The sequence below is a fragment of the Typopeltis vanoorti genome, chromosome 3 (genome assembly GCF_054136105.1).
Source record: "Typopeltis vanoorti isolate ZY-2024b chromosome 3, IOZ_Tvanoo_1.0, whole genome shotgun sequence".
NCBI classification, from domain to species: domain Eukaryota; kingdom Metazoa; phylum Arthropoda; class Arachnida; order Uropygi; family Thelyphonidae; genus Typopeltis; species Typopeltis vanoorti.
The window spans coordinates 143,958,164-143,982,485 of record NC_143551.1 but is presented as its reverse complement, the minus strand read 5'-3'; the positions used below and the strand labels follow the sequence as shown (position 1 = coordinate 143,982,485).

Sequence of the window (24,322 nt, the reverse complement as noted above, 5' to 3'; positions counted from 1 at the left end):
AAGCAAGGGTGGAAAATAAATAAACAGACATTTCATATGTCAACCAATGAGGAAGTTAGTTGCAATTTGGAAGTAGAGAGCAGCCTTCCTGCATTATTTTTATTGGTGGTACTGATTCTGTTAGTTTGGTACCGGAATTTCAGTAAGTATAAACAACATTCAAAATTTAGCCCAAATTGGTTGAAATACATTCTCAAGAGTTAAAACAGTATTCTATCTAAGAAGCCACTTCTAATTTGTAGCTAACGTCCTACTTTTTCAGTACTTTGCTTATTCGTTTTTATCAGAAATTATTTATATTTTTAGATGAAGTAGGTAAATAAGATGACAAATAACTGGTTGAGATCAATTCAAGTGCTAATCTGTAAAGGTTTCTGAAACATTTTATTGTCTACGCCAATGCCTCCCTCACTTGCAATTCCCCTTCTATTTTTGTCTGGTTGTGCTGAAATTCTCAGGCTCTTACAAATTGAAATACAATTCGCAGAGATGTTTCAGCATTTCATCACCTTCACATGCAATTCCACTCCTTTTGATGAGAATACTAAAATTCTCAAGGCATCATAAGTAAAGTAAGAAATGACTATAACTGAATGATCAAATTTAGATGAATGTGCACCTTTTGTAGAGGTGTCTGCAGAAAAGAAGCTCCCCCCCTCCCTAAAGTATTCTAGTTTAATTTCACTAACTGCATTTGGCTCTAAATTTTTTCAAGCTGTGTGTTGTTGAACACGTGTCCACACTGTGCATCACTGTACAAGCTGAAAGAGGAAAACACATGGCTGATATTGCATGCCAATTTAATCGTTACCAGTAAGCTAATGAACGGTACAAGGATCAGGCAAGAAAGGTGACCAGCATAGTAAGGAAGGCAAAATCAGATTACAAGAAGAAACTAGCTGAGCAGGCCAAAGGAAATCCCAAAGAGTACTTTTGTTATGTGGCAAGTAACAGGAAGAATGACTATGGAAGAATAACCTTAATGAGAGTTGATGGTGAGGAGGTGACAGAAGCAGGTTGTTGAACATGTGTCTACAGAAGAAAAATGCCAAATCAATAACCTCATACTTGTTAGTATGAGGTTATTGATTCAACCAAATTTAACATGCTATAACTAAAACAGGTCGAATTTGTGTTAATGATTCTTGCAATAACAGAAAGTGATTTTGTGAAAAATTTCAACTTTCCCTTAACATGGGTTCTTGCTATGATTCATAATTTTAATTAAGAGTAAGCACTACGAAGCCCTTGGGTACTTTGGTATTTCCTTGAGGGTTTAAAAGCATGTTGATTGTAAACAGCTTAAGCATTTATGTTTTCCAGCTTTACTTTCTTTTTGAGTTAGTTACTACAAACTTTTGATCAATTTTCTTCTTTGACAAGACTAATCATTCACATCCCGAGTTCAAGTTCTGATTTTTATATCGTTGCAGACAACTTCAAAACATGCCTCTCTGGCTGAATAAATCAATGTTTGCTTCATCATTTGCTAGTGAGTCTCAGAGGTTTGATTCATCATCATCAAATTCTTGACATGTACCCTCATGGGGTATATAGGATATGATAGTTCTGCTAACACATTCCTGGATGCTAACAATATCAAGTTCTTTCCTAATATCCTCGTTTTTAATATGATATTGCCATTGATGCCATCTGTTCATGTCCCTAATCTTTCTCAGGACTCTCATATCTGTAGTCTCTAGTTCTTAGTCAAGAGTTTTATTTCTAACACACCTCTCAGATCCATAATGTTGGATTCTGAATAAGGAGACATTTAAGTTATTAATATTCCTTACAGACTCCAGCTTAACCCACCATACCAAAGGCTATACTTGTAAAAAATTATTTGATATTAATCCCATGAATGTAAATTATTATTCATGTAATTGCCTTGAGTTTATTCATTAAATTTTATTAATTAATCTAAAATATGTGTTAGCAATGATAGGACCTTGTATTGAAATATTCTGTTTATTTTGATTATTCCTAATTTAATATTATGAGGAATTGTATATATAAGTTTAATATGCCTTATGTGAATTATAATATTTTAATTTTTTATTTATCACTACCAGTATGTAAAGGTATAATGTTATGCAATATTTCTGTTTCTATTTTATTTTGTTTGTTACTATGGAGACGGGCTAGAAATAGCTAGCGCGTGCTTGGATCGCGAGATATGGTATTCCACGGCAGAGAAAGAATTGACATAAGAGAGCGTGAGAAACAATTTTGGAGGGAAAAAGAAGGGAGGTATATATAAGCTGAGAGCAGAGAAAACCGAGGGCTCTTCTCTTTTTCAGGACTGACCATTCTGGAACACGAGAGCATTGAGGATAGCACAGACAGACAAGGAGAATACTGAGAAGCAGCAAAGTGAATGCAAAGGATTGCTGTGTCTAGAACTTTAGTGCTATAATTGGACTATTTGAGGACCGGGAAAGTAATAGGCAACTGAGAATAATTCTAGAAGTTAAAGAATTACTATGTGTTCCATTAGTTTTATGGAACTTTAACAGAGAGCTGAATTGGTCGAATAGTGTTAAAGAAGGAATGAGCATTTTCCTTTATCCAAGTACGTCTATACACGTGAAGCGCAACCATTAATAGTTCAGTTATCATAGAGAAGATTTATTCTAAATAGTGTTGCCATAGTGTGCTAAGTAAATATAGTTATAAAGTGTGCCCATAGTGAAATTGATGAGCAAAGGATTTATCCGGTAAGAACTGTCCAATTTTATGTGTAATTCCTCTTGTTATTCCCCACATTAACTATAACGTTTTTTGCTGAAATCAGCCGGAGTATGAAGTATGAAAGTGTATACTCATGAAGCAGTTGTTGCCACCATTAATGTATTGAGACTTTACTGACTGTATGATAATAGTAAATTTGTCACTAAGAGATTTTGTGATATTGAACTCTATTAAAAGTTATTTTAATATTGTGAAAGCTATAAGTCTGATAACAGAATGCCCATAGACTGAATCTGTAAGATGTTGTGCCCAGTTAAGCTAAGATATTTATATTATCTTGTTCTCAGAATTGAGTTTATATGTATAATATATAACCCAGAATTGCATGTTTTGTTTTGATTTAAAAATTGTGTTTGCCTGAATCTCCTTTATTGCACCGTCCATGAAATTATCGGATCTAGCAGGAACTTCAAAAATAAAAGATAAACTCGGTCTACGTAAGAAATAATATTGATATAAAATTAGTTGATGCTTGGTTTCACTATATTTCATTAGACTAATCTAGATATAGATTAGTCTAATGAATAATCTAATAGCACAGTCTAAAAATATAAATTTCTCTATATTTAAATTAGTAATCAACCAGCAACTTATTACTTGTTTAAGAACAGAGTTAAAACAAGATAGCGGATCAAAAACAAGGAAGTACGATCCAACAATAACTTAAAATTGGCTTGAACACTGTCTTGTATACAGCTAATTTAGTGTTTTGACTAATTTCTTTCTTATTCCATATACAATTATTCACTTGAATTCCTACCATACAAGCTTTACTAATTCTGTTGTCTATTTCCATATTTAATTTACCACCGTCACTAAATATTGCACCTAAACACCCTGAAATGTTTCACTTGTTCTATAGGTTCTCCATTCACAATCCAGTTGATATTTTCAATGTTTATGCTGATTTTCATTGTCTTTGTCTTGTTATTGCTGATTTTCATACCAGATTTATTACAACAGTTATTCAATTTAGGCAGAGAATCTTACAAACTTGTACTGAATTTATTTAGAAGTATAACATCATCTGTGTAAAGTAAAGAGCTGAGATTAACATCTCCAATAACTTGCTTGTCTATTATAATTTAGTATATTGGCTGTTTCTATCTGTATTTTATTGGCAATATTGGGGAGGGGGGGGGGATTTTAGATATTTTTCAATGTGGTAAATGATGTCTAGTTTGTTGACTGATTTTGGTGTGATAGCATAGTTGAAGCTTTTTAGCAGATGTGAAAGTTTACTTCATTAAGGCTGTGTCTGGATATGTTGATAACATAACTTGGCCGTGATTCGTTGGTTGCTCCTCTGGGCATGGTGCTTTCTTATTGTTGTTACAGTCTTTGGAATTTCGCTATTAGTTTTTCTTTGTTTTTACAAAGAACATGCTTTGCTAAGTTGTCTGTAATCCTCTCTAGAATATCCCAAATATTGGAATTTACATAGGTAGACAGCTCTGATTTTAGTTGTGGAATGTTGTCCTGGGTAATTGCCAGATTTTTGCATGCCTCATGGATTTGTTCTCTCAACATAGCTTTTTCCATCCAGACATAAACATGGAGTACTTTGGCTGAAGTAAACTTCTTTTTAAGCTTGATGCAGTTCAGTATCAAGTTGCTGTCTCTACATTGTTTTAGGAAGGCTAGCTAATTAATTAACACAGAAACACATATTTTTATCTTACCATAGTGGCTGCACTGCTTGTGTCTTGTTCATATGTATGTTTTCCTGATGATAACCTTGATATCGAGGTCAAAACATCGAATATTATTTGCTTAATTATAAGTAATTACTCTAACACGTGTTGTCTTCATAAATTCTACTCAATTTATCCCAACCCTGCTTCTCCAACAGCAGTTCAAAATAACCATCAACAAATCCAAAGCAGACTTTGTAAGGTCAAGTGCAGTAAGCTTGTCTCCTGTCCTAATGGCAGTCATGCCTTCTGGTCACTTGCCAATGCTCTGGACACAACTTCTGTCTCTCCATGCTTTAACCTCTCTTGCATTCTGATGTATAATGGTGACATCTCCCAAAGAAAAGCAGACTGTTTGTCATCAGTTTTTTTTCACCAACTCTCACACAGACAACTGAAGAACTCCTCCTATCATTCTACAAACTATTCACAGTATGTCTCCTCTGAATTTCACCAGAAAAATCCTTGATTCTAATAAGTCTCCTGGTCTTGATAATATTCCTCCAGTTGTACTAAAAGATTGTGCTCCAGAACTCACAGCTGTCCTGCTCATCTGGCATCTATCCTACAGCCTAGAATTAAGCTTTTATCCATCCTGTTCCCAAAAAAGGGAGATAAAAGTCAACCATCAAACTATCGCCTCCATTGCTCTGACCTCAATACTCTCAAAAATAATGGAAAAGGTCATCAATAACCAATTGCTTCACTACTTGGAGACCCACCGACTACTTAATGTTCATCAGTATGGATTTTACAATTCTCATTCCACAGCAGACCTCCTAAGTAGCCTCACCCATCTTTGGATATGAGCTATGGAAAAGTTCAGAGAAACTTAAGTGGTTGCTCTTAATATTTCCAAGGCATTTGTGATTGAGTCTGGCATCATGGCCTCCTTACCAAGCACCCTATTGGAATACCACCCTATGGTATTCCAATCTCTCCCTTTCTGAATGAATTGCTAGCTTTCTCTCTGGACGTTCACTGCAGGGTATGGTAAATGATTTCCTTAGATCAGATTTTTGAATTAATGCTGGTGAGGTCAGAACTCACCTCAGGGCTCAGTATTTCACCTATGCTATTCGAGTGGAGTGAGGATAACCTGGTGAATTTCAATGTCACCAAAACACAGTCCTGTCTCATTTCTAGAAAGAAAGACCATTCTGCTCTCCCTCACTTCTGACAATATTCCTCTTGTCAACCATGACCAATTTTTTCTCCTTAGGTTAACACTCACATCCAATCTATCCTGGCATGAACACATCAAGTCCATAGCTTCTTCAGCCTTTAAAAAAAAAACAAACATTGTATTCTTTTCCATTCCAAACAGTACTTCTCTCCTGCTCAACTCCTGACACTTTATAAAGCCCAAATCAACTCAACCTTAGAATACTGTTCACACATTTGGAATGGTGCACCTAAAACTTCCATCAGAATGCTTGATTGTATCCAGATGTGAGCAGTTCACTTAATTGATGATGCCTCCCTCCAGTTACTTTCCTACAGACATTCTGTTGCTGCATTATGTCTATTCTACAAGTGTTTTCATGGACATAGCTCCTCTGAACTGGCTGCTACAATTCTTCCACTTTCCTGGACCTATATACAAACATGAGTAGCTGCCAATTAATACCCATTTACAGTTCAACTCCAAACTCATCAAACCAACTTCTCATCCTTGACCTTCATTTCCTACTACATATGTTCTTTGGAACAGTCTTCCCCAATGACTACAACCTTTTGTTGGTTTTCAAAAAGCACATCAACACATTTCTCTTTTCCATCTCTCAATTACACACAGCACTGCCGTGCCATATGTCTTGCGACCTATTGTGTGTAGGACTGATATATATATATACATAAAATAAATAATAAAAAACCATAGTTGTCAAAAAAGTGAAAATCTGATCAAAATAACCTCTATTTGACCTGAATCCAGGGTTGTTTTCCAAGTTTCCCTTCCACAATTAGAAGAGGACTTCCAATCTTGTTATACTGCATGGAAGAAACATTGGAATGGTGCATTACATGCAAGGGGAGTTATTTTGAAAGTTATTTTTAACCCTTTTCTAAGTATATGCTTGAATAAACTTTGCCTAGAAACACTTAGAAAATTCTTCTGTAATTCTCATGTTCAGAGTTATTATTCCCCCTTTTTTTATTGTGAGAACTGGCAGTACGTCAAACTGATGATGATTTTCACTCTTTTTGTCAGTACCAGTTTCTTGTCAGTAGGTAAACACCTGCTGAGTTGTGTTTTTAGGAAGTTATGTCTGGTGTGTTTGTAACAAAAAATGGAGAAGCGAAATTTTGAACAAAGTTGTGCAATTAAATTTTGTGTTAAACTGAATGACAACTACCGAAATATTTGATAAAAGTAAGTGGGCATATGATAATGATTCTTTATCACACATTCAAGTGCTTAAATGTCACAAGATGTTTTTGGAGGGAAGAGAAAGCATGGAGATGAGCAACATACAGGCCGCCTGTCACATCAAGAATGAGCAACAACACTGAGTGAGTAGAGAGATGCATTTGCGAAGATCAATGTTTAATGCACCAAAATCATCTCAGAAGAACTATGTATTAACTGTTTTACCATTCACAAAATTTCTGAAGATTTAAAAATGCAAAAGATCTGTGCAAATACACTGTTGCAATGTTTCTGAAGAAATGCTAGACCAACTTCAAACTGAACCAAATTTTTTAGAATGTGTTATTACTGAGGATAAGAGTTGGTTTTTTCTGAGTACAAACCTGAAATGAAAAGACAAAGTTTCGAGTGGCACATGAAAAATTCTCAAGACCAAAGAAGGCATGCATGAGCAAGTCCAAAACAAAAATCATGATTGTCATCTTTTCAATAGCAATGGCCTAGTCCACCAAGAATTTGTATCTCCTAGAGTTGCTGTCAATCAAATTTACTACAAAGAATCCTTGAATGGTTGCAAAAACGCATCTTATGGGTGTGTCTAGAAATTGCAAATCTTGCATCACGACAATGCATCTTCTCATTCTGCACTATCAATTCACAAGTATTTAGCTAAAAAAAATGCATTCCGGTGTTGGAACAGCTACCGTACTTGCCTGACTTGTCTCCGTGTAACCTTTGCGTTTTGAGATTGTAGAAAACATCAAAAGAGCCATGACATAACGAACTAACAGAAGAGGACTTCCAATCTTGTTATACTGCATGGAAGAAACATTGGAATGGTGCATTACATGCAAGGGGAGTTATTTTGAAAGTGACCATGATGTATCGATAATTAACTGAATACACAATTTTATACAAAAATATCATCTACTCCAGCTGCCTTTCCACTGAAATGTGGAAAGGCAGCTGGAGTAGATGATATTTGAACAGAAATGGTCAAAATATGGGGTATAAAAGTTTTAAAGTGACTGCAGTATCTAATTCAGAAGGCTTGGTGAGAAAGTCAAATTCTGATTGGTGTAGCTCTCATACCTATCCTGTAAAAATGAAAATAAAACTGAATGTGAGAATTGCATAGGAATTTCTCTACGGAGTGTTCCAGGTAAGATTTATGCAAGCATGCTTCAGAAGACTAAGAAAAATTGCAAACAAAACTTGGGAGAAGACCAAGCCAAACCAGAGTTATCAGGTCAAATTTTCACTTTAGACAGTTGAGAAATTATGGGAATATATCTAAGATCATGTGTAGATTTGGAAAAGGCATGTGACAAGGTGCCAAGAAAAAAAAAAAGCTGTTCAAAACACTACAAATAATTATATTGCATAGATGGAACATTGTACTGAGTGATACACTATGTTTAAGTCACCATTTAGAATTGATGCAAGTATAGGAAAGTGGTATGATGTGAAATGAGTGCGAGACAAGGGTACACACTAACTGTTATTCATCATCTATACAGATCACTTAATGAAGTAAAGTGGCATTAAACCTGATATCAAAAATTGGTGATAATAATTTCAGAAATTTCTTTTTTTATGCAGATGTTATACTCTTCAATAAATCCAGTACAAGTTTGCAGGATTCTTTAAAATTAAATTGAATTGAATTTTAACTGCCATAACAAAGATGGCATGAATATCAGCAGGAAAAAGATGAAGACTACAAAAATAGAAACATTGAGAAGTTCAACTTTGAGGCTAGATGGTGAAGAGACGTACTGTCGGAGAGCTCCTGAAAGATTTGTGATTTTTGTTGATTTATTAAATATTTTGTTAGATTTAATTGTGTAATTTTAGTATATTATATTTAGTATATTGTAGTTTTATTAGTGTAGCTAGTGTGCTAAAGTTTATAACATAATCTATGTCGGGAAGTCGCCGCTAGAGGGATTCGTAGTGTGTAGTGTTCGTGAAAGCTCCTGATAAGATAAGCGTTATTTTCAGTTATCGTTGATAAATTTACTTTAATATTGCGTAGTTTTGTTTGCCTTGCGTATCTTAGTGCATCTATTTGTGTGTTTTTGGTGTTTATAATTTATAATTTGGTAAAATACGTTACTAGTAAGTATGGCTCTAGTACGAAGGAAAATGGCGGCCAGTAATGATGGTTCGCCATCTTCTTTCAAGAACGGTAATGTAAAGGAGATGATTCAGTGTACTATCTGCGAAATGTACGCTTTGCGGAGTGCGGTCAGATGATAATAAAGGAGAGAATGTGTGTAGAAAATGTAGGGAGAATGAGGAATTGAAGTGTATTTCGGATCGTGAGTGTGATCATTTTGTCAAACTTCAGAATGAAGAAAATAGGGATATGACAAGAAACGGCGAGGTTGTACCAGAGAATTGTGAGAGTGTGAATGATAGTATTAATGGTTTTACAGAGAATAAAAAAGATGAGATAGATGCAATGAGTGAGATCGCGTTGTTGAATGGTGTGATACAAAGGGCAAAACAGCAGCTAGAGCGTATGAGCAAAAGTCGACTGATTGCACCAGCCAATAATAAAAAGTATGACAGGAATAGGCATATGAGTGTGAACATGAACAAAATGAAGGATAGAGTGCTGTATGGAGACTTGTTAGTACGAGGTGTGTTAGTAGAGGATTTGACAAAATCGTACCAACCTGGTGTGACCATAAAGGATGTAACTGAGTCTATTAGAGAGCAAAAGGAAAGGGTGAAAGAAATGATTGTTGTGGCAGGAATGAATGATTTGAAAGGAGATAAAATGGAAATGATAGAAGACCTGAATGAATTGTTTGAAGTAGCAAAAGAAAAGAGTGAGAGAGAGTTAGAATGATTAGTCTTTTGCCACGGTATGACAGTGAAATGTTTAAAATGAGGGCCATAATTGCGAATGACTTTATGTGTGGGTTATGTATGACAAGTGGTGTGGAATTTGTGGATGTGTGGAGTGAGTTCGATGGGCGAAAGGATCTATATAAGATGGATGGCTTGCATTTGAATGGTTATGGTGTAAGGAGACTTGAGAAAGTGTTGCTGAATGTAGTGGATATGCAAATTCAGGGAAACTAGATATATTAAGGTGGGAGGGTAGATATACAGTCCTTAGGGAGGCAGTTGAATGTATGAATGAATGAATATAATATGCCCATGCGAATAAGGACAACAAATCAGAGTGGGATAGTTAATATAAGGCATCAAGGTACGGTTGGGGCTAATGGGGGTCTTAAATTCATGTACACTAATGCTAGGAGTATTAGAAACAAGAAGGAAGAGTTTTTGGCCATGGTTGGCACTTCCAGACCACAGGTTATTGGTATTAGTGAATCATGGCTGACTGTATATGATATAGCTAGTGGGATTGAATGTGATGGATATAGTGTGTTCAGGAATGACAGGGAGAATAAAATGGGGGGAGGAGTATTGTTGATGATAGCTGATGAGCTACAGCCAAGGAGAATAGAAATTGAATTGAGGATAGAGAAAAAGAGCACATTTGAGGCCATTTGGTGTGAGATTGTGGCTAGCAGAACTAAATATACAATTGGGTGCTACTATAGACCAGGTGATGGAAAAGATGGTGGTGACAGTATGCACAAGCAAATAGAAGAAATGAGTGGAAGGAGGGTAATTATTATGGGAGATTTCAACTATGGTCGCATTGATTGGAGTGAGGAGAGGACACACAGGAGGAAGGAATTGGATTTTATGCGGTTATTAAGGGATAACTATCTGCGACAGCATGTAATGGAAAATACTAGGTGTCAGAGAGTGCTTGACCTAGTAATTACATCTGAGGATTTGGCTGTAACAAATATGACCACATTGCCACCAATTGGTGAGAGTGATCATAGGGTCTTGACTTGTGAGGTGGCTAAAGGTGTGGAATTTTCAATTAAGACAGGGTACATGTGGAATTATCGGGCTGGAAAGTATGACAAGCTTAGGAGTTTGATTGGTTCAGTGCCATGGCATGTACAACTGCAAGGACTAGAAGTTGATAGTGCATGGGAGGCAGTTAAGAAGTGTTTGCATGAAGCAATGGCTGACTGTATACCTAGAGTCCGAATAATAAATCAAGTAGGGGTTAAATGGATGAATAACACCATTAAGCTTGAGTTGCAAAAAAAGAAACAACTATGGAGGGAATTTAAGGAGAAAGGTGACCGGCAGGCACAAGAACGGTATAAAGCGCAGGCCAGAAGGGTAACGAGTGTGGTAAGAAAAGCAAAAAAGGATTACGAAAGAACACTGTCCATGCAGGCTAAAGAGAATCCTAAACAGTTATTTAGATATGTAGCAAGTAAAAGGAAAAATGTACATGGCAGAATGATTTTAAAGAATGCCGATGGTAGGGAGGTAACTGAATCAGTTGATATAGTTGAGTTACTTAGTGAGTACTTTGCAAGTATATATCAACCAGGTGGTGACATTTCAGAAACGAATAAACCAGTAGATTATACGGGAATTGTGGTGAATGAAGTGGAAGTGAGTAGTCTATTGCATAACTTCAATGTCAATACATCAGTGGGATTGGATGGTATACCAGCTCGTGTCGTACAAGAAGCAGCTAATGAATTGTCAGTACCCTTGACCATTTTGTTTAATTTGAATCTCGAGTCTGGGTTAGTTCCGAGGGAGTGGAAAGAGGGGAAAATAGTTCCACTGCATAAAGGTGGTTCCAAGACTGCTGTTGTAAATTACCGACCGATTAGCATATCAGGAATCATTGTCAAGGTCTTAGAGAAATTAGTCAAGAAAAGAATACAGGATTGGATGGATGAAAATGGGATATTGTATGGGGGACAACATGGTTTTGTGAAGGGTAGATCATGCCTCAGTAACTTGCTCACGTTCTATAACACAGTGACACTTGAACGGGATAGGGGTAATGGGTTTACAGTGATACTACTGGACCTTGCCAAGGCCTTTGACAGGATACCACATGGAACCCTAATCAGTAAACTGGAGCAGATGGGGATAGATATGGGGTTGGTGAGATGGATAGGAGGGTGGTTGAAGGAGAGATACCAGAGAGTGGTTTATTCAGGAGTGGAGTCTAAAAGACGGCTTGTGACTAGTGGTGTGCCACAGGGCTCTGTTCTTGGACCACTGCTTTTCAATTTGTTCATCAATGATATAGGAAAGGATTTGAGAGGAAGTGTTCACTTGTTTGCTGATGATGCAAAGTTGGGTAGAGCAATTGTGAGTGCACAGGATGTCAAAATTTTACAGGATGATTTGGATAGTTTGGAGGACTGGGCTAGGAAAAAATGGATGTCAATTTAATGTGGCAAAGTGTAAGGTTATGCACTTTGGGGTGAAAAGAATAGCAGTAGTATATCACATTGGTGGAACCGTACTCCAGGAGATTGATGAGGCTAGGGATTTGGGAGTGTTGGTGGATAGGGAATTGAAGTTTAGGGGGGCACATTGCAAAAGTGACTAAATCAGCTCATCAAATTACTTGGCTTCTGAAAAATACTTTTAACATGTAGAGACAAACAAGTTGTTGTTCCTCTGTATCGAGCCTTGATAAGACCCCATCTGGACTACTGTGCCCAGTTATGGGCACCAGAGTTTCTTCGTGATGGGGAGGAAGTGGAGAGGATCCAGAGACGAGTGACCAAGATGATAGAAGGTCTGTGGAATGAACCTTATGAGAATAGGTTGAAGATTTGTGGGTTGCAGAGTTTGGACGATAGGCGAAGGAGGGGTGATATGATTGAGACATTCAAATTACTGAAGGGTTTCTATAAGATTGATCCAGAAGATATTTTTGAAAATATGACTGGTGGTGGGAGGACTAGGGGCCATGCATGGAAGCTGGGCAAGAGCATGGTTGACAAGGATGTTAGAGTTAGGTTTTTTACTTAGAGAGTGGTGAATGAGTGGAATAAGCTTCCAGAGTCTGTTGTGGGTGCTATGACCGTGAATGAGTTCAAGGCAAGGTATGATAGATACTGTGTGTGAATGTTGAATAGTTGTTCTTGACATGATGTTAGGGCCTCCCTCGATGAGTCTGTCGACTCCTTGGAGTTGCCCGGAACAATAACAATAATAATAATAAAAAAGTCAATGTTTTAGCTATGCACACATAATTTTGAATGAAGATGGCAAATTAATTATAGAAACAGATATAATAGAATAAACAAGACGTATTATATTATGGACAATCAACTGAATGAATTTATATAGAATAGAAGAGAAATTAGTCAAAACGCAGTGTACAAAACAGTTTTAACTTAGATCATATTAAAAATAAGGATATTAGGAAAGAACTTGACATTGTGAGTATTCAGGAATGTGTTAGCAGAGCTAATCTCAGGTGAAATGGTCACTTAAACAGAATCGGAGAGGAAAGATTAGCAAAACAAGTGTTCTCTGCCAGGTTGGCAGGAAAAAGACCCAGAGGAAGACCAAGATCTAAGCAGATTGGTGTTGTTAGAAAGTGTCTTAGAAGATCAAAATATAAGGTTTGAAACCCTTATTGAAATCCCAGAAGATAATTTGAGTGAAAACTGTTGACAGGAAGTTAGTGATGATATAAACATTAGTGATCCAAAAGCAATAAAGTACTATGGTTTATAACCGTTCATGGATGGGAGTTACATAAAATAATAAAAACATGCATATGCTAGTCAGTTGAATCATTTGTTATTTTTTGTTTAGTTCTAATTTCAAACACAAATATCATCCTCATCATAAGAAATTTGCAAACAGACTCTTCCTTGTTTGTAATGAAACGATTCGAAAACTAGAAATAGAACATCAGAAAATAATTTTCACTGTTTACTGAGTTGGTCTATCACATATGGAACCCCAGTTTAAAAAGAAATTGTGGTCAATATACAATTCTCAACAGTCATTAATATGCTTTTTTTTTAATTTTATTCTTTTTAAACAACACTACTGCCAAGTTATATACATTTTGACATTTTAATAACATTTTTTAACCATGTACAAAAATATGTTGTTGTTTTCTAATTTATTACTAGTGAATATTCACTGGCTATTATTCCCATCATCTCCAATTCTGGTTAGATGGCATGACCATGACTCCTAATCATCCAAATGCACAAAAAAGATTGAATAACACAGGTTTATACAAATATATAAATTTCCAGCCTGCTACAATCTTTATAATTTTTCTGGTTTTCATATTAAATAACCATGTCATTGTCACTGTGGTTTTGAACCAATTCTGTGCAGTGAATGTTCACTGAACAAAATTATCTAATCAGTGTTCATTAGAAAGTCCACTTCGATGAGTTCATAACAGATGATTAACATAAAAATTTAAATTTAAAATATTAAATTTTATAATAAAGCACATTATGCAACAAAAATAAAGATATACAGCACTCACCTAAAGGAAGAGATGTAAGTTGATTTTCTTTCATATTTAACTTGGTCAAATTCTTAGCACGAGAAAAGATGCCAAAAGGAATCTTACTTATTTGGTTATGTTCCAGATTAATAGACTAAAATAAATACATAATAATAATAATTTTTTTTTTAAATTAGCAAAGCAAAGAAATAGTTCTATTTTATAGCTTTACTAAAATATTTCAATCATACACATATATAAATTATGCATGCAAGTGGAATAATTATATACAGGTAACTCTCGTTATAGGGGCATTTGCTATCTGTGTTTTTGTATATGTGTGGTTTCATTTCAGTACATAAACCTGCTTCCTATGAAGGTTGTGGAAGCTTTAGCACATGGCATTGTTTCCTACCTCTCTCTCTCTCAGCTGTTTCATTTTGTTATTTACAAAAATTATCTGTAAATAGTGTTGGTGCTCTTTGAGCAAGATGTCTGACAAGAGAAAAACAATGGCAATGAAGAGTGAAAAGAAGATTGTGAATAAAGACCAAGTGAAGAAAAGGCCTAGGAAATCCAATTCTTTAAAGGTGAAGTTCAGAATGGCTGTATTGCAGGTAATGGACATAGCTCCTGTGTTCTTCCAGGCAGATATTTACTGTTCTTCCTGTTTGTCCAAAATAGGACATTTTGCAGGATCAAGAATCAGGAGAGTCCAAATGATCCTGCAAGCTCTCAACATCCCTTTGATTTACTATTGTTCTATCTAATTTTACATCATCAGTAAACAACTGAATATTTCCTATATCAGTTGTTTGCTATAGATGTACAAATGAAATGGTACTGGTCTAGCAATGAACTTTTCAGCACACTACTAGTCACCAGCTTTCGTATGATTCTGCTTCTGATATCTTTCAACAGCAACCTTTTTATTCACATAACCAGTGTCCCATCCCCATTTGTTCTAATTTGTGTAACAGAGTTCCATGTGATCTTTGGTGAAGTGCCTTTACAAATTCCAACAGAATCATTGTGTAGCCATTTCCTTTATCCAACTCAGCTATCACTCCAATATAAAAGTTTAGTAAATTACTAAGGCATGACCATCCTTTCACAAAGCCATGTCATAGAGATCACATTCTTATCCACTCATTCTTGAATTATCTTTCTGACCAATTTTTCTGCTACTTTTACAACCACTCCTGAGATTCTGATTGGTCTATAATTTATTACTGCAGTCTTAGAACCTTCCTTATGAAAGGGAATTATTTGTCTTCTTACAACCCCTTGGAACTCTATCAGAGCTGAGACAAATTAAAGAGGCACTGCCAGTTCCCAGCTGTATTTACATTGAGATTCTGCAATATCCTAAGAACCTCCAATTCATCCATCTCAGTTCCAACATAAGTATCTGTCATATATGTCACAGCATTAACCATATTTAGATAATACACCCTTGCAAAGTGGTCACTCAGTAGCTTAACTATTTTATCTGCTTCTGTCACCTCATGACCATCACCACTCATTACGGTTATTCTTCCGTAGGCATTCTTTATCTTACTTGCAACATAACAAAGAGCTCTTTGGGATTTCCTTTGACCTGCTCGGCTAGCTTCTTCTCATAATCTGATCTTGCCTTCCTTGCTATGTTGGTCACCTTTCTTACCTGAACCTTGTACTATTCATAAGTTTGCTGGTTACTTTTCTCCTTATGTATCAGCCACAGTATTTTCTTTTTCTGAAACTCGTGCTTAAGGATATTACTCATCCATCTAACTCCTACCTAATTATCGTTCCTTACTTTAGGTTATACAATTTAATATTGCTTCTGCTAGATGACCCTTAACTATCTCTCATGCACTACAAACATCATTATCCTGCAGTGATTTATGCCATGGCATAGATTTAAACTTCTTCCTAAGCTTGTCATAATCACCTGCCTTGTAGTTCCACATATCCCTTCTTGACAGAATATTCCTCATGTTTTACAATCACCCAAGTCAAGACCATACAGTCACTTTCACCAGTTGGAGGCAATGTGGTCACCTTGGTTATGAATAGCTCTTCTGATCCTATGACCTGGTCCAATACTCTTGCACCTTGAGTCCCCTCCATCATATGATGCCTCAAGTAATCATCTCTCAGTAGCTGTATAAATTACATTTACTTCCTGCTATGTGATCTCTCCTCCAGTCTTGAAGTCCCCTATAACGATCACTCGCTCTTCACTCATTGTACTATTTTGCTGATACACTTCCAGATCAACCCCATAACCTCCCAACAACCTATTGCAACCAACCATATATTCTGTCTTATTTGCCTTGATCTCACACCACTGCTTCAAATGAACAGCCATCCTCCCACCTATCTCCTATTCTTTTTTGGTTGCAATTCATCTGCTATCATCAACAAATATATATTCAGTTATTTATTTATTTATCGTATGGCTTGTACACATGAATATAGATAAGATACACACGTATGATAATATAAATGAAAAAAAAAAAAAAAATTAAAACATCTACATTCAGGCAAATACAAATATGAAATTTATGACAAGCATCAGACAGAAGATTAATCATATTTTAACATTTAGGTTTTTAATCCAGTGTCATTTGTTTTCCAAAATTTCTTTTAATTATGCCATTCATTCTATTGTAAATTTGTAGTCGTGCTTCCAATTGTGAATCAGTATTGTATTGCGAGATTATATTTCCTATTTCCTATATTCAGTTGTTTGCAGATGATGCAAACCTATGGAAGACAATAGTTGATAAAGGTAATGCAGATATCCTGCAGGATGATATAAATATATTGGCATTGTGGATGAAGGGAAATAGTTGTTAATTTAACATTGCAAAATGTAAGATTATGCACCTGGGATTAGTGTGTATTACACTGATTGTGGAATATAGTAAATGAATGAGGCTAGGGTTCTGGGGGTAATGGTGGAGGAATGAGAGTTGAAGTTCAGAAAACATATTGCAAACGTTGACATTCTGTGTTTTTCTTTTTATCTAATCTAGCGAGTCCCAGGAGAGGTCTTAGAAACTTCATCTGTGCTGCTTCCAATCTTTGTCTGTTTCTTTGTTTTAGAATCCAGGTTTCACTTCCAAATTTGAGAGATGGTTTAGAGGTCATATTATGTAATCTTAATTGAGTTTCTTTAGTCATTTGTTTTCCAAAATTTCTTTTAATTATGCCATTCATTCTATTGTAAATTTGTAGTCGTGCTTCCAATTGTGAATCAGTATTGTATTGCGAGATTATATTTCCTATTTCCTATATTCAGTTGTTTGCAGATGATGCAAACCTATGGAAGACAATAGTTGATAAAGGTAATGCAGATATCCTGCAGGATGATATAAATATATTGGCATTGTGGATGAAGGGAAATAGTTGTTAATTTAACATTGCAAAATGTAAGATTATGCACCTGGGATTAGTGTGTATTACACTGATTGTGGAATATAGTAAATGAATGAGGCTAGGGTTCTGGGGGTAATGGTGGAGGAATGAGAGTTGAAGTTCAGAAAACATATTGCAAACGTTGACATTCTGTGTTTTTCTTTTTATCTAATCTAGCGAGTCCCAGGAGAGGTCTTAGAAACTTCATCTGTGCTGCTTCCAATCTTTGTCTGTTTCTTTGTTTTAGAATCCAGGTTTCACTTCCAAATTTGAGAGATGGTTTAGAGGTCATATTATGTAATCTTAATTGAGTTTCTTTAGTCATTTGTTTTCCAAAATTTCTTTTAATTATGCCATTCATTCTATTGTAAATTTGTAGTCTTGTTTCCAATTGTGAATCAGTATTGTATTGCGAGATTTGAATTCTGTAGTGTTCTATTATTTTATTGTTAAGTATAAAATTTTGACATTTTGAATGGTTTCCACACATTGCCATAGCTTTTGTTTTCGTTTCAGAAATTTTCATTTAAAATTTTTTTGCTATTTCATTTAGATGGGTAGTTGCAATTTGGAGTTTATCTTCTGAATTTGAAATTAGTACTTGATCATCTGCATAAAGTATTGTATTTAGCTGTTTATTATTTGTTAGTTTAATTCCATCTGGGACAGTTGTTTTCCATTCTTTTAGGATTCTGTTTATATAAATGTTGAATAGGATTGGGGATAAGTCACAACCTTGTCTTATTCCTTTATTTATAGTTATAGGTTCTGATAATGTTCCATCTACAAATTTGATGTGAAATTTTTGTTTCTCTGTATAGACTATTTATTGCTTTAATTAATTTAAGAGGTATTTTATTGTCTTGTAATATTTTTCAGAGTAGATTTCTGTTCAAGTTATCACGTGCCTTTTCGTAGTCAATAAATAGAAGTGGGCAGGTTAAATTCTTTTCTATTTTCTATGATCTGTTGCATTGTGAAAGAGGTAACTGCGCATCGTCTCCCTCTTCTAAAACCACACTGTTCTTCATCTAAACAATTTTCTGAATGTTTATTTAGTCTGTTCTTTAAGATGTTTGCATATAGTTTAGATGCTGTTATTAAGAGAGTATTGCCTCTGTGATTTCCACATTTGTCCTTGAGACCTTTTTTTGTGAATATTTATTACTACTCCAGTTTCCCATTCTTTTGGGATCTTTTGATATTTCCAGATATTATTGAAGAGTTTAAGCAGGTTTTCTTTTAAGCTATTGTTTGCATATTTAAAGAGCTCAATGCATATTCTGTCCAGTCCTGGGCTTTTTCTATTTCTTGACTTTTTTTTTAATTCTTCCATTTTGTGAATTTTGTATTTCTTGTTTTTCATTCCACAATATTTTATAGTGTTCTGTCCAATCCTCTCCGGAAATTAGATTATTTCTTAATTGGTCATTTTCTGCTGTTTGTAGTTGCCTGAAAATTTTAAAACCTATTCTTTGTGGTCCAGTGATATCCTGCTCTAATGATTTAACATATTTACTCCAATCTTCTCTGTGTATACGTCTAGAAAGCTTTCTGACTTCAGCCCATAATTTCTTATATTGTATATAGTCAGCAGTGTTTTTATTTTGCAGATAGATTTTAAAAGCCTGTTTTTTCCTTTTGATTAATTCCTTTAAGTCATCATTCCAAGTTCTCAGCTTGATTTGTATCTTAAACTTTCTTCTGCTGCTTTTAGTATGGTTTCCTTTATATTTTCCCAGTCAGTTTCAATATTGTATGTGGTTGGTTTTATTTTATGTCTTATTCTGCTTTTATATAAGTTTCTAATACTTTCCTGTTCAAGGAGGTGAATTTTAAATTCTTTATTAGATGTTGGTTTGTTATCTTTTTTCTTTTGAAGTATGTGGTTCTTTTCAGAATTCAAATCTGCTTTCAACTAACATGTGATCACTATTTCGCTCCCTCTAAAAACCCTTGTATCCAAGATATTATTATTAAGTTTATTATTAATAATAACAATCTATTATTGATTTTGTTCCTCTTGCTTCTCATGTGTACTTATGTATATTTTTATGCCTGAAGAAAGTATTGCTGATTTTTAGATTGTTAAATATGCAGAAGTCTCTTAATAAAATTCCATTGTTATTGATTACCGATTCTCCCTCTGATCTAATGCATCCTGTTATTGGGTTATTTCCCACTCTAGCATTGAAATCTCCCATCAAGATTGTTGCTTCATTTTTATTTGTTTCATCAATACATTCCTAAAGTTTTTTGTAAAATTTTTCTGTCTCTTCCTCTTTCCCATCTACTGGGGGTATAAATTCCAAAAATATTGAATGTTTGATTCATAATTTTCATTCTAACTTTGATTATTCTGTCTGATACCCAAGTATAATCTAAAAGTTTGTTTTTCCATTTTTTATTAATCCAAATTGCAACTCCAGATGAAGTCCATTTGTCTTCTGGAACTCCAGAGAAGATCATGACAACCTTCCAGAGTTTGAGATCCCTTCTTTTTTGTCTGAGTTATTCTATTTTTTAGTTCTCTGTTTAGCTCATCAATTTTGTGTGCGATTCCATGGACATTACAGGTAGCTATTTTTAATTTTCCTACAATATACAGTTAGTATATCATATCTGTAGACTGATCTTCTACTCTTCTTTCCTCTGCTATCTCTTATTTCTTACTCCTTCCCCCAGAGTGCTATGAGAGCAATTCGAGGGCGAGGGTGACTTTTCCTCTCAAACTATAGTTTCTACTATCTACTAAAAAAAAAGGCAAGCCTAGTTTCCTTAAGGTGGTAGCCCACCACTAGGATACCTATCGTCATGCTAGTAATTTGACATAGGGAAACAGATGTTGCTTTCAAGTCCAACAAAATCAAAACTGGAAAAACATGGGAAAAGAAAAATGTGGCGAAATATGCTACATGGAACATTAGAAGCATAGCACATAAAGAAGAAGAATTAGATAAAGTTTTAAATGATGAAAATATAGAAATTGCAGTTCTTACAGAAACACTATATATGATATAATAATTAGTTGGAGTGGATAAACAAATATGTGCAAAAGCTGGTGTAATGATTTGGATCCATAAATCAATTAAAGCAAAAAAACTCATTATACATTCTGGAATTAAAGAATATTAGAAGTGTGATTAAAATTAAATAAAGAAAATTTAAAATCCTATCAGACAAAAGGAACATAAACGACACATTAAATATAATAACCATGGTGAAGCTGGCCTTTCTGGTCATGCCCTGAACACTTGACATTGAATTGACTGGTAAAGCACCAGTTGTTTACATCACACCAAAACATGGTATGAACGTAAATTTAAGGAAGCCTGTGAGAATCTTATCAACTACCTCAATCTGAACAATAATGATGGTCTAAAAATCCCAAGCATATAGAAGGCACATATTCTACCCATGGAACCTTTATCCCTAAGAGTTAATTTTAAACAGGACTGTAGATAATCCAGAATCCTAAATCTAATATAAAAATTGTAATGTTAAAAATAGGACATCATAGGACATCATTACTGTAAGAAAACTATCTATAAGAAAGAATGTTTCTCTCATGTTATCTTAAATAGAATTTAGCTTTGATGTAGTTTCTAAATAATTAATTAATTTGCAATTTTATCTGTATTTTTTTTCCCCACTAGAGGTCATGCCTGTAGAATAACTGGTGATCAAATCATTGTTTCTTTAGTTCACTGAAATGTAACTCAGCTTGTCCTTGTATATACTCCAGATGATGACCTTAATATGAAGGTCGAAACATCAGGAAATTAAAATAGTTATTTATAACAAGGTTGCAAAGTCCATAATTTCTAAAATGAATGTGATCACTGTGCAACACTAAAAGAAAAGAAGAAGAAATTATTACTTTTACATACAGTTACAAGGAATTATTAAAAAATAAATAAAACAGACCATATAATTATAGTTGGAGATCTTACTGCCGGAATAGGAAGGAAAAAAAAAAATAATAATAATATAGAAAAATTTGGAGAACCAACAGTAAACAAAAACGGAAAGTGACTCATTGATTATATAATACATAATAATTTCAAAATAATGAATACATTCAAGAAACATAAAAATATACATGGTGTGCAAGAGGACAAAAATCAATAATAGACTACTTTATAGCAAATGAAAAAGCAGCAAACCTCTTCCTAGAAGTTAAAGTCAGAAGAGGGCTATAAAAAATCAACACAGATCACTATTTAGTGCAGGCAAAACTAAGGTTTCCACCAAACTGGTTATGAAAAATACAAAAATAAATAAAATAAACTAGAGAAACAAAATCTAATTACAAAGTAAGACTACTAAATGATTCAAGTATAAGAAATTTATGCCAACAGAGAATTAATAACTACTTAAAAAAATACAAGAAAATGAAGACAGTGAGAGAATGGAATAATATAAAAGAAATTATTACATCAGCAGCATGTGAAAGTCTCTGAACACACAAAAAATATCATAAAAAAAAAATACATATATGAGAATATGAAATTTTCAAACAATAATTGAAAATAAAAAACAAGTCTTTAAAAGATGGTTAAGTAGCAAAACACAAGAAGATGAAATTGAATATAAAAAAAGACAAGCAATAGCCAATAGAAAAACTAGAAAGAGACACAGAGAAAGCTGAGAAAATTTGCACTATATCTAGAAAATGACATACAAAATAAGACCCAATGCATATAAAATGCTGAAACACATGAATGCTGATACAAAAGAAACTGCAAATATAAATTGCAAAATAGATATAAAAGAATTCTTGGATTACTTCACAGATCTTTGGGCAGACAATACTAACATCAAAAAAAAAAATTACACCAATAACTTACAAAATGCTTTAAATGATATAAAAACAACGAAAGAATTAAAGGACAACCTAAGTAAAGCAAAAAATTGCAAATCAGCAGGAGAAGATGGGATAAATTCCAAACTGTATAAATTTGCTGGGAAAAAATTTTCATCAGAGATTAAAATTTTTAAATAAAATATACACAAATGGACAAATACCAATTTAAAAAAGGGGATAAAACAAAACCTGTTAATTACAGAGGTATTAGTTTACTAAATATATGCTACAAAATATATTGTAGAATACTTAATGAAAAATTGAAAATATACAGTGAAAAAATATTATTAGAATGTCAAAATGGATTTAGAAAAGGACATTTACAATGGATGCAGCTTTTTGTTTAAAACTACTTATAGAAAAAAGAAGAGAATTTAATTTAGAAACTCATCTTTTGTTTATAGATTGCTCGAAAAAACATTTGACAAAGTAAAAAGATATATACTGTATGATATATTACAAAGAATAAATATACCTGATATCCCACTACATGCAATATTGAATATATACAAAGATAATGAAATAAAAATAAGAAGCCTGAATGGCAAAGAAATGTAGCTAGCTGAGGAATTAGATAAGTATCAGATCGACATAATAGGAGTGACTGAAACAAAAAAGACAAAAACTGGTGAGATCTTTCTGAGCAATAAATACAAATGTTATATTCAGGCAATGACAATCAAGGAAAAGAAGGAGTAGCCATAGTATTCAACACAAAATACGAGGCTAATCTTCTTGAATGGCAGTCAGTCTCAAGTAGAGTAATGTGGGCAAATATGAGAATGGGGAACTGGACAATGAGACTTATTTGTGCCTATGGTCACACAGAAGGTTCTACTAAGGTAGAAGTGGAGGAATTTTTTGAGGCTTTAGAAAAAGCCACTGACACAATGAAAAATGAAAAGTTGATCCTTGTTGGGGATCTAAATAGCAAAGTAGGAAATGATTGTGAGACATACAAAAATATTTTGGGAAAATTTGGAGAAAAGAGCAAAGCTAATAATAATGGCAAATACCTGTTGGATTTCTGCTCAGGACATGGACTGGTTATTACTAACACCATGTTCCAACATAAAAATGTGCACAAATTCACACGGAGAGAAGAGGCAAGGAATAAGAAAAGTCTCATTGACTATGTTATTGTTGATAGTGATGTTTTCTCCCTGGTGCAGTACACCAGAGTGTACGGAGGATTTGAAATTGGAAGCGATCACTATTTAGTCTTGAGCAGGATAAAATTGAATTTCATATTGAAAAGAATAACATGCAAGAAAGTTTTAAAGCGAATAAAAGTTGAGCAGCTCTCAGATGTGAACTGTAGACTAACATACACAAAGATTATTGAAGAAAAAATGAAAGAGTTTGAGAACAGGAACCAAACCTTGGAGATTCAGTGGCAAGCCTTGAAGAAAACCCTGATTGATTCAGCCAGAGAAGCATGCGGTGAGGTTGTCTGCAAGGATAGAAAAATCAGGACTCCATGGTGGATACAGGAAGTTAAAGAGGCAGTGAAGGAAAAGAAGAAATCATATCAAAAGTTCCTGGCAAATAAGTCAGCTTTTGCTCTTAGAGAATACAGAGACAAATGTAAGAAAGCGAAACATTGTGTAAAACTAGCTAAACAAAAGTCATGGGAGGACTTTGGCAAGGACATAGAAAATAAATATCAAGAAGGTGGTAAAATATTCTGGAAGTTGTTGAAGAAGCTTAGAAATGGAGGAAAGAGTGCTGTAAAAGGAGTTAGAGATGATATAGGCGATATGAAAACAGGAGAAAAAGATATCCTTGAAGTATGGAGTAATTACTTCAAAAAATTGCTAAATGAAAGCAGTGATAGCACTGGTAAAAAACACTCAACAGGCATACAGTCAGAA

General features: G+C 34.5%; 1 protein-coding gene across 1 annotated transcript in view; it reads right to left on the bottom strand.

Annotated features, from left to right (window-relative positions):
* LOC150108627 (uncharacterized) overlaps positions 1-24,322 on the bottom strand; it is a 327,730-nt gene that overhangs the window by 78,894 nt on the left and 224,514 nt on the right. Inside the window, exon 9 of the mRNA XM_090390495.1 lies at positions 14,213-14,327. Within this exon, the coding sequence (XP_090246621.1) occupies positions 14,213-14,327 (115 nt within the window). The remainder of the gene's footprint in view (positions 1-14,212; positions 14,328-24,322) is intronic.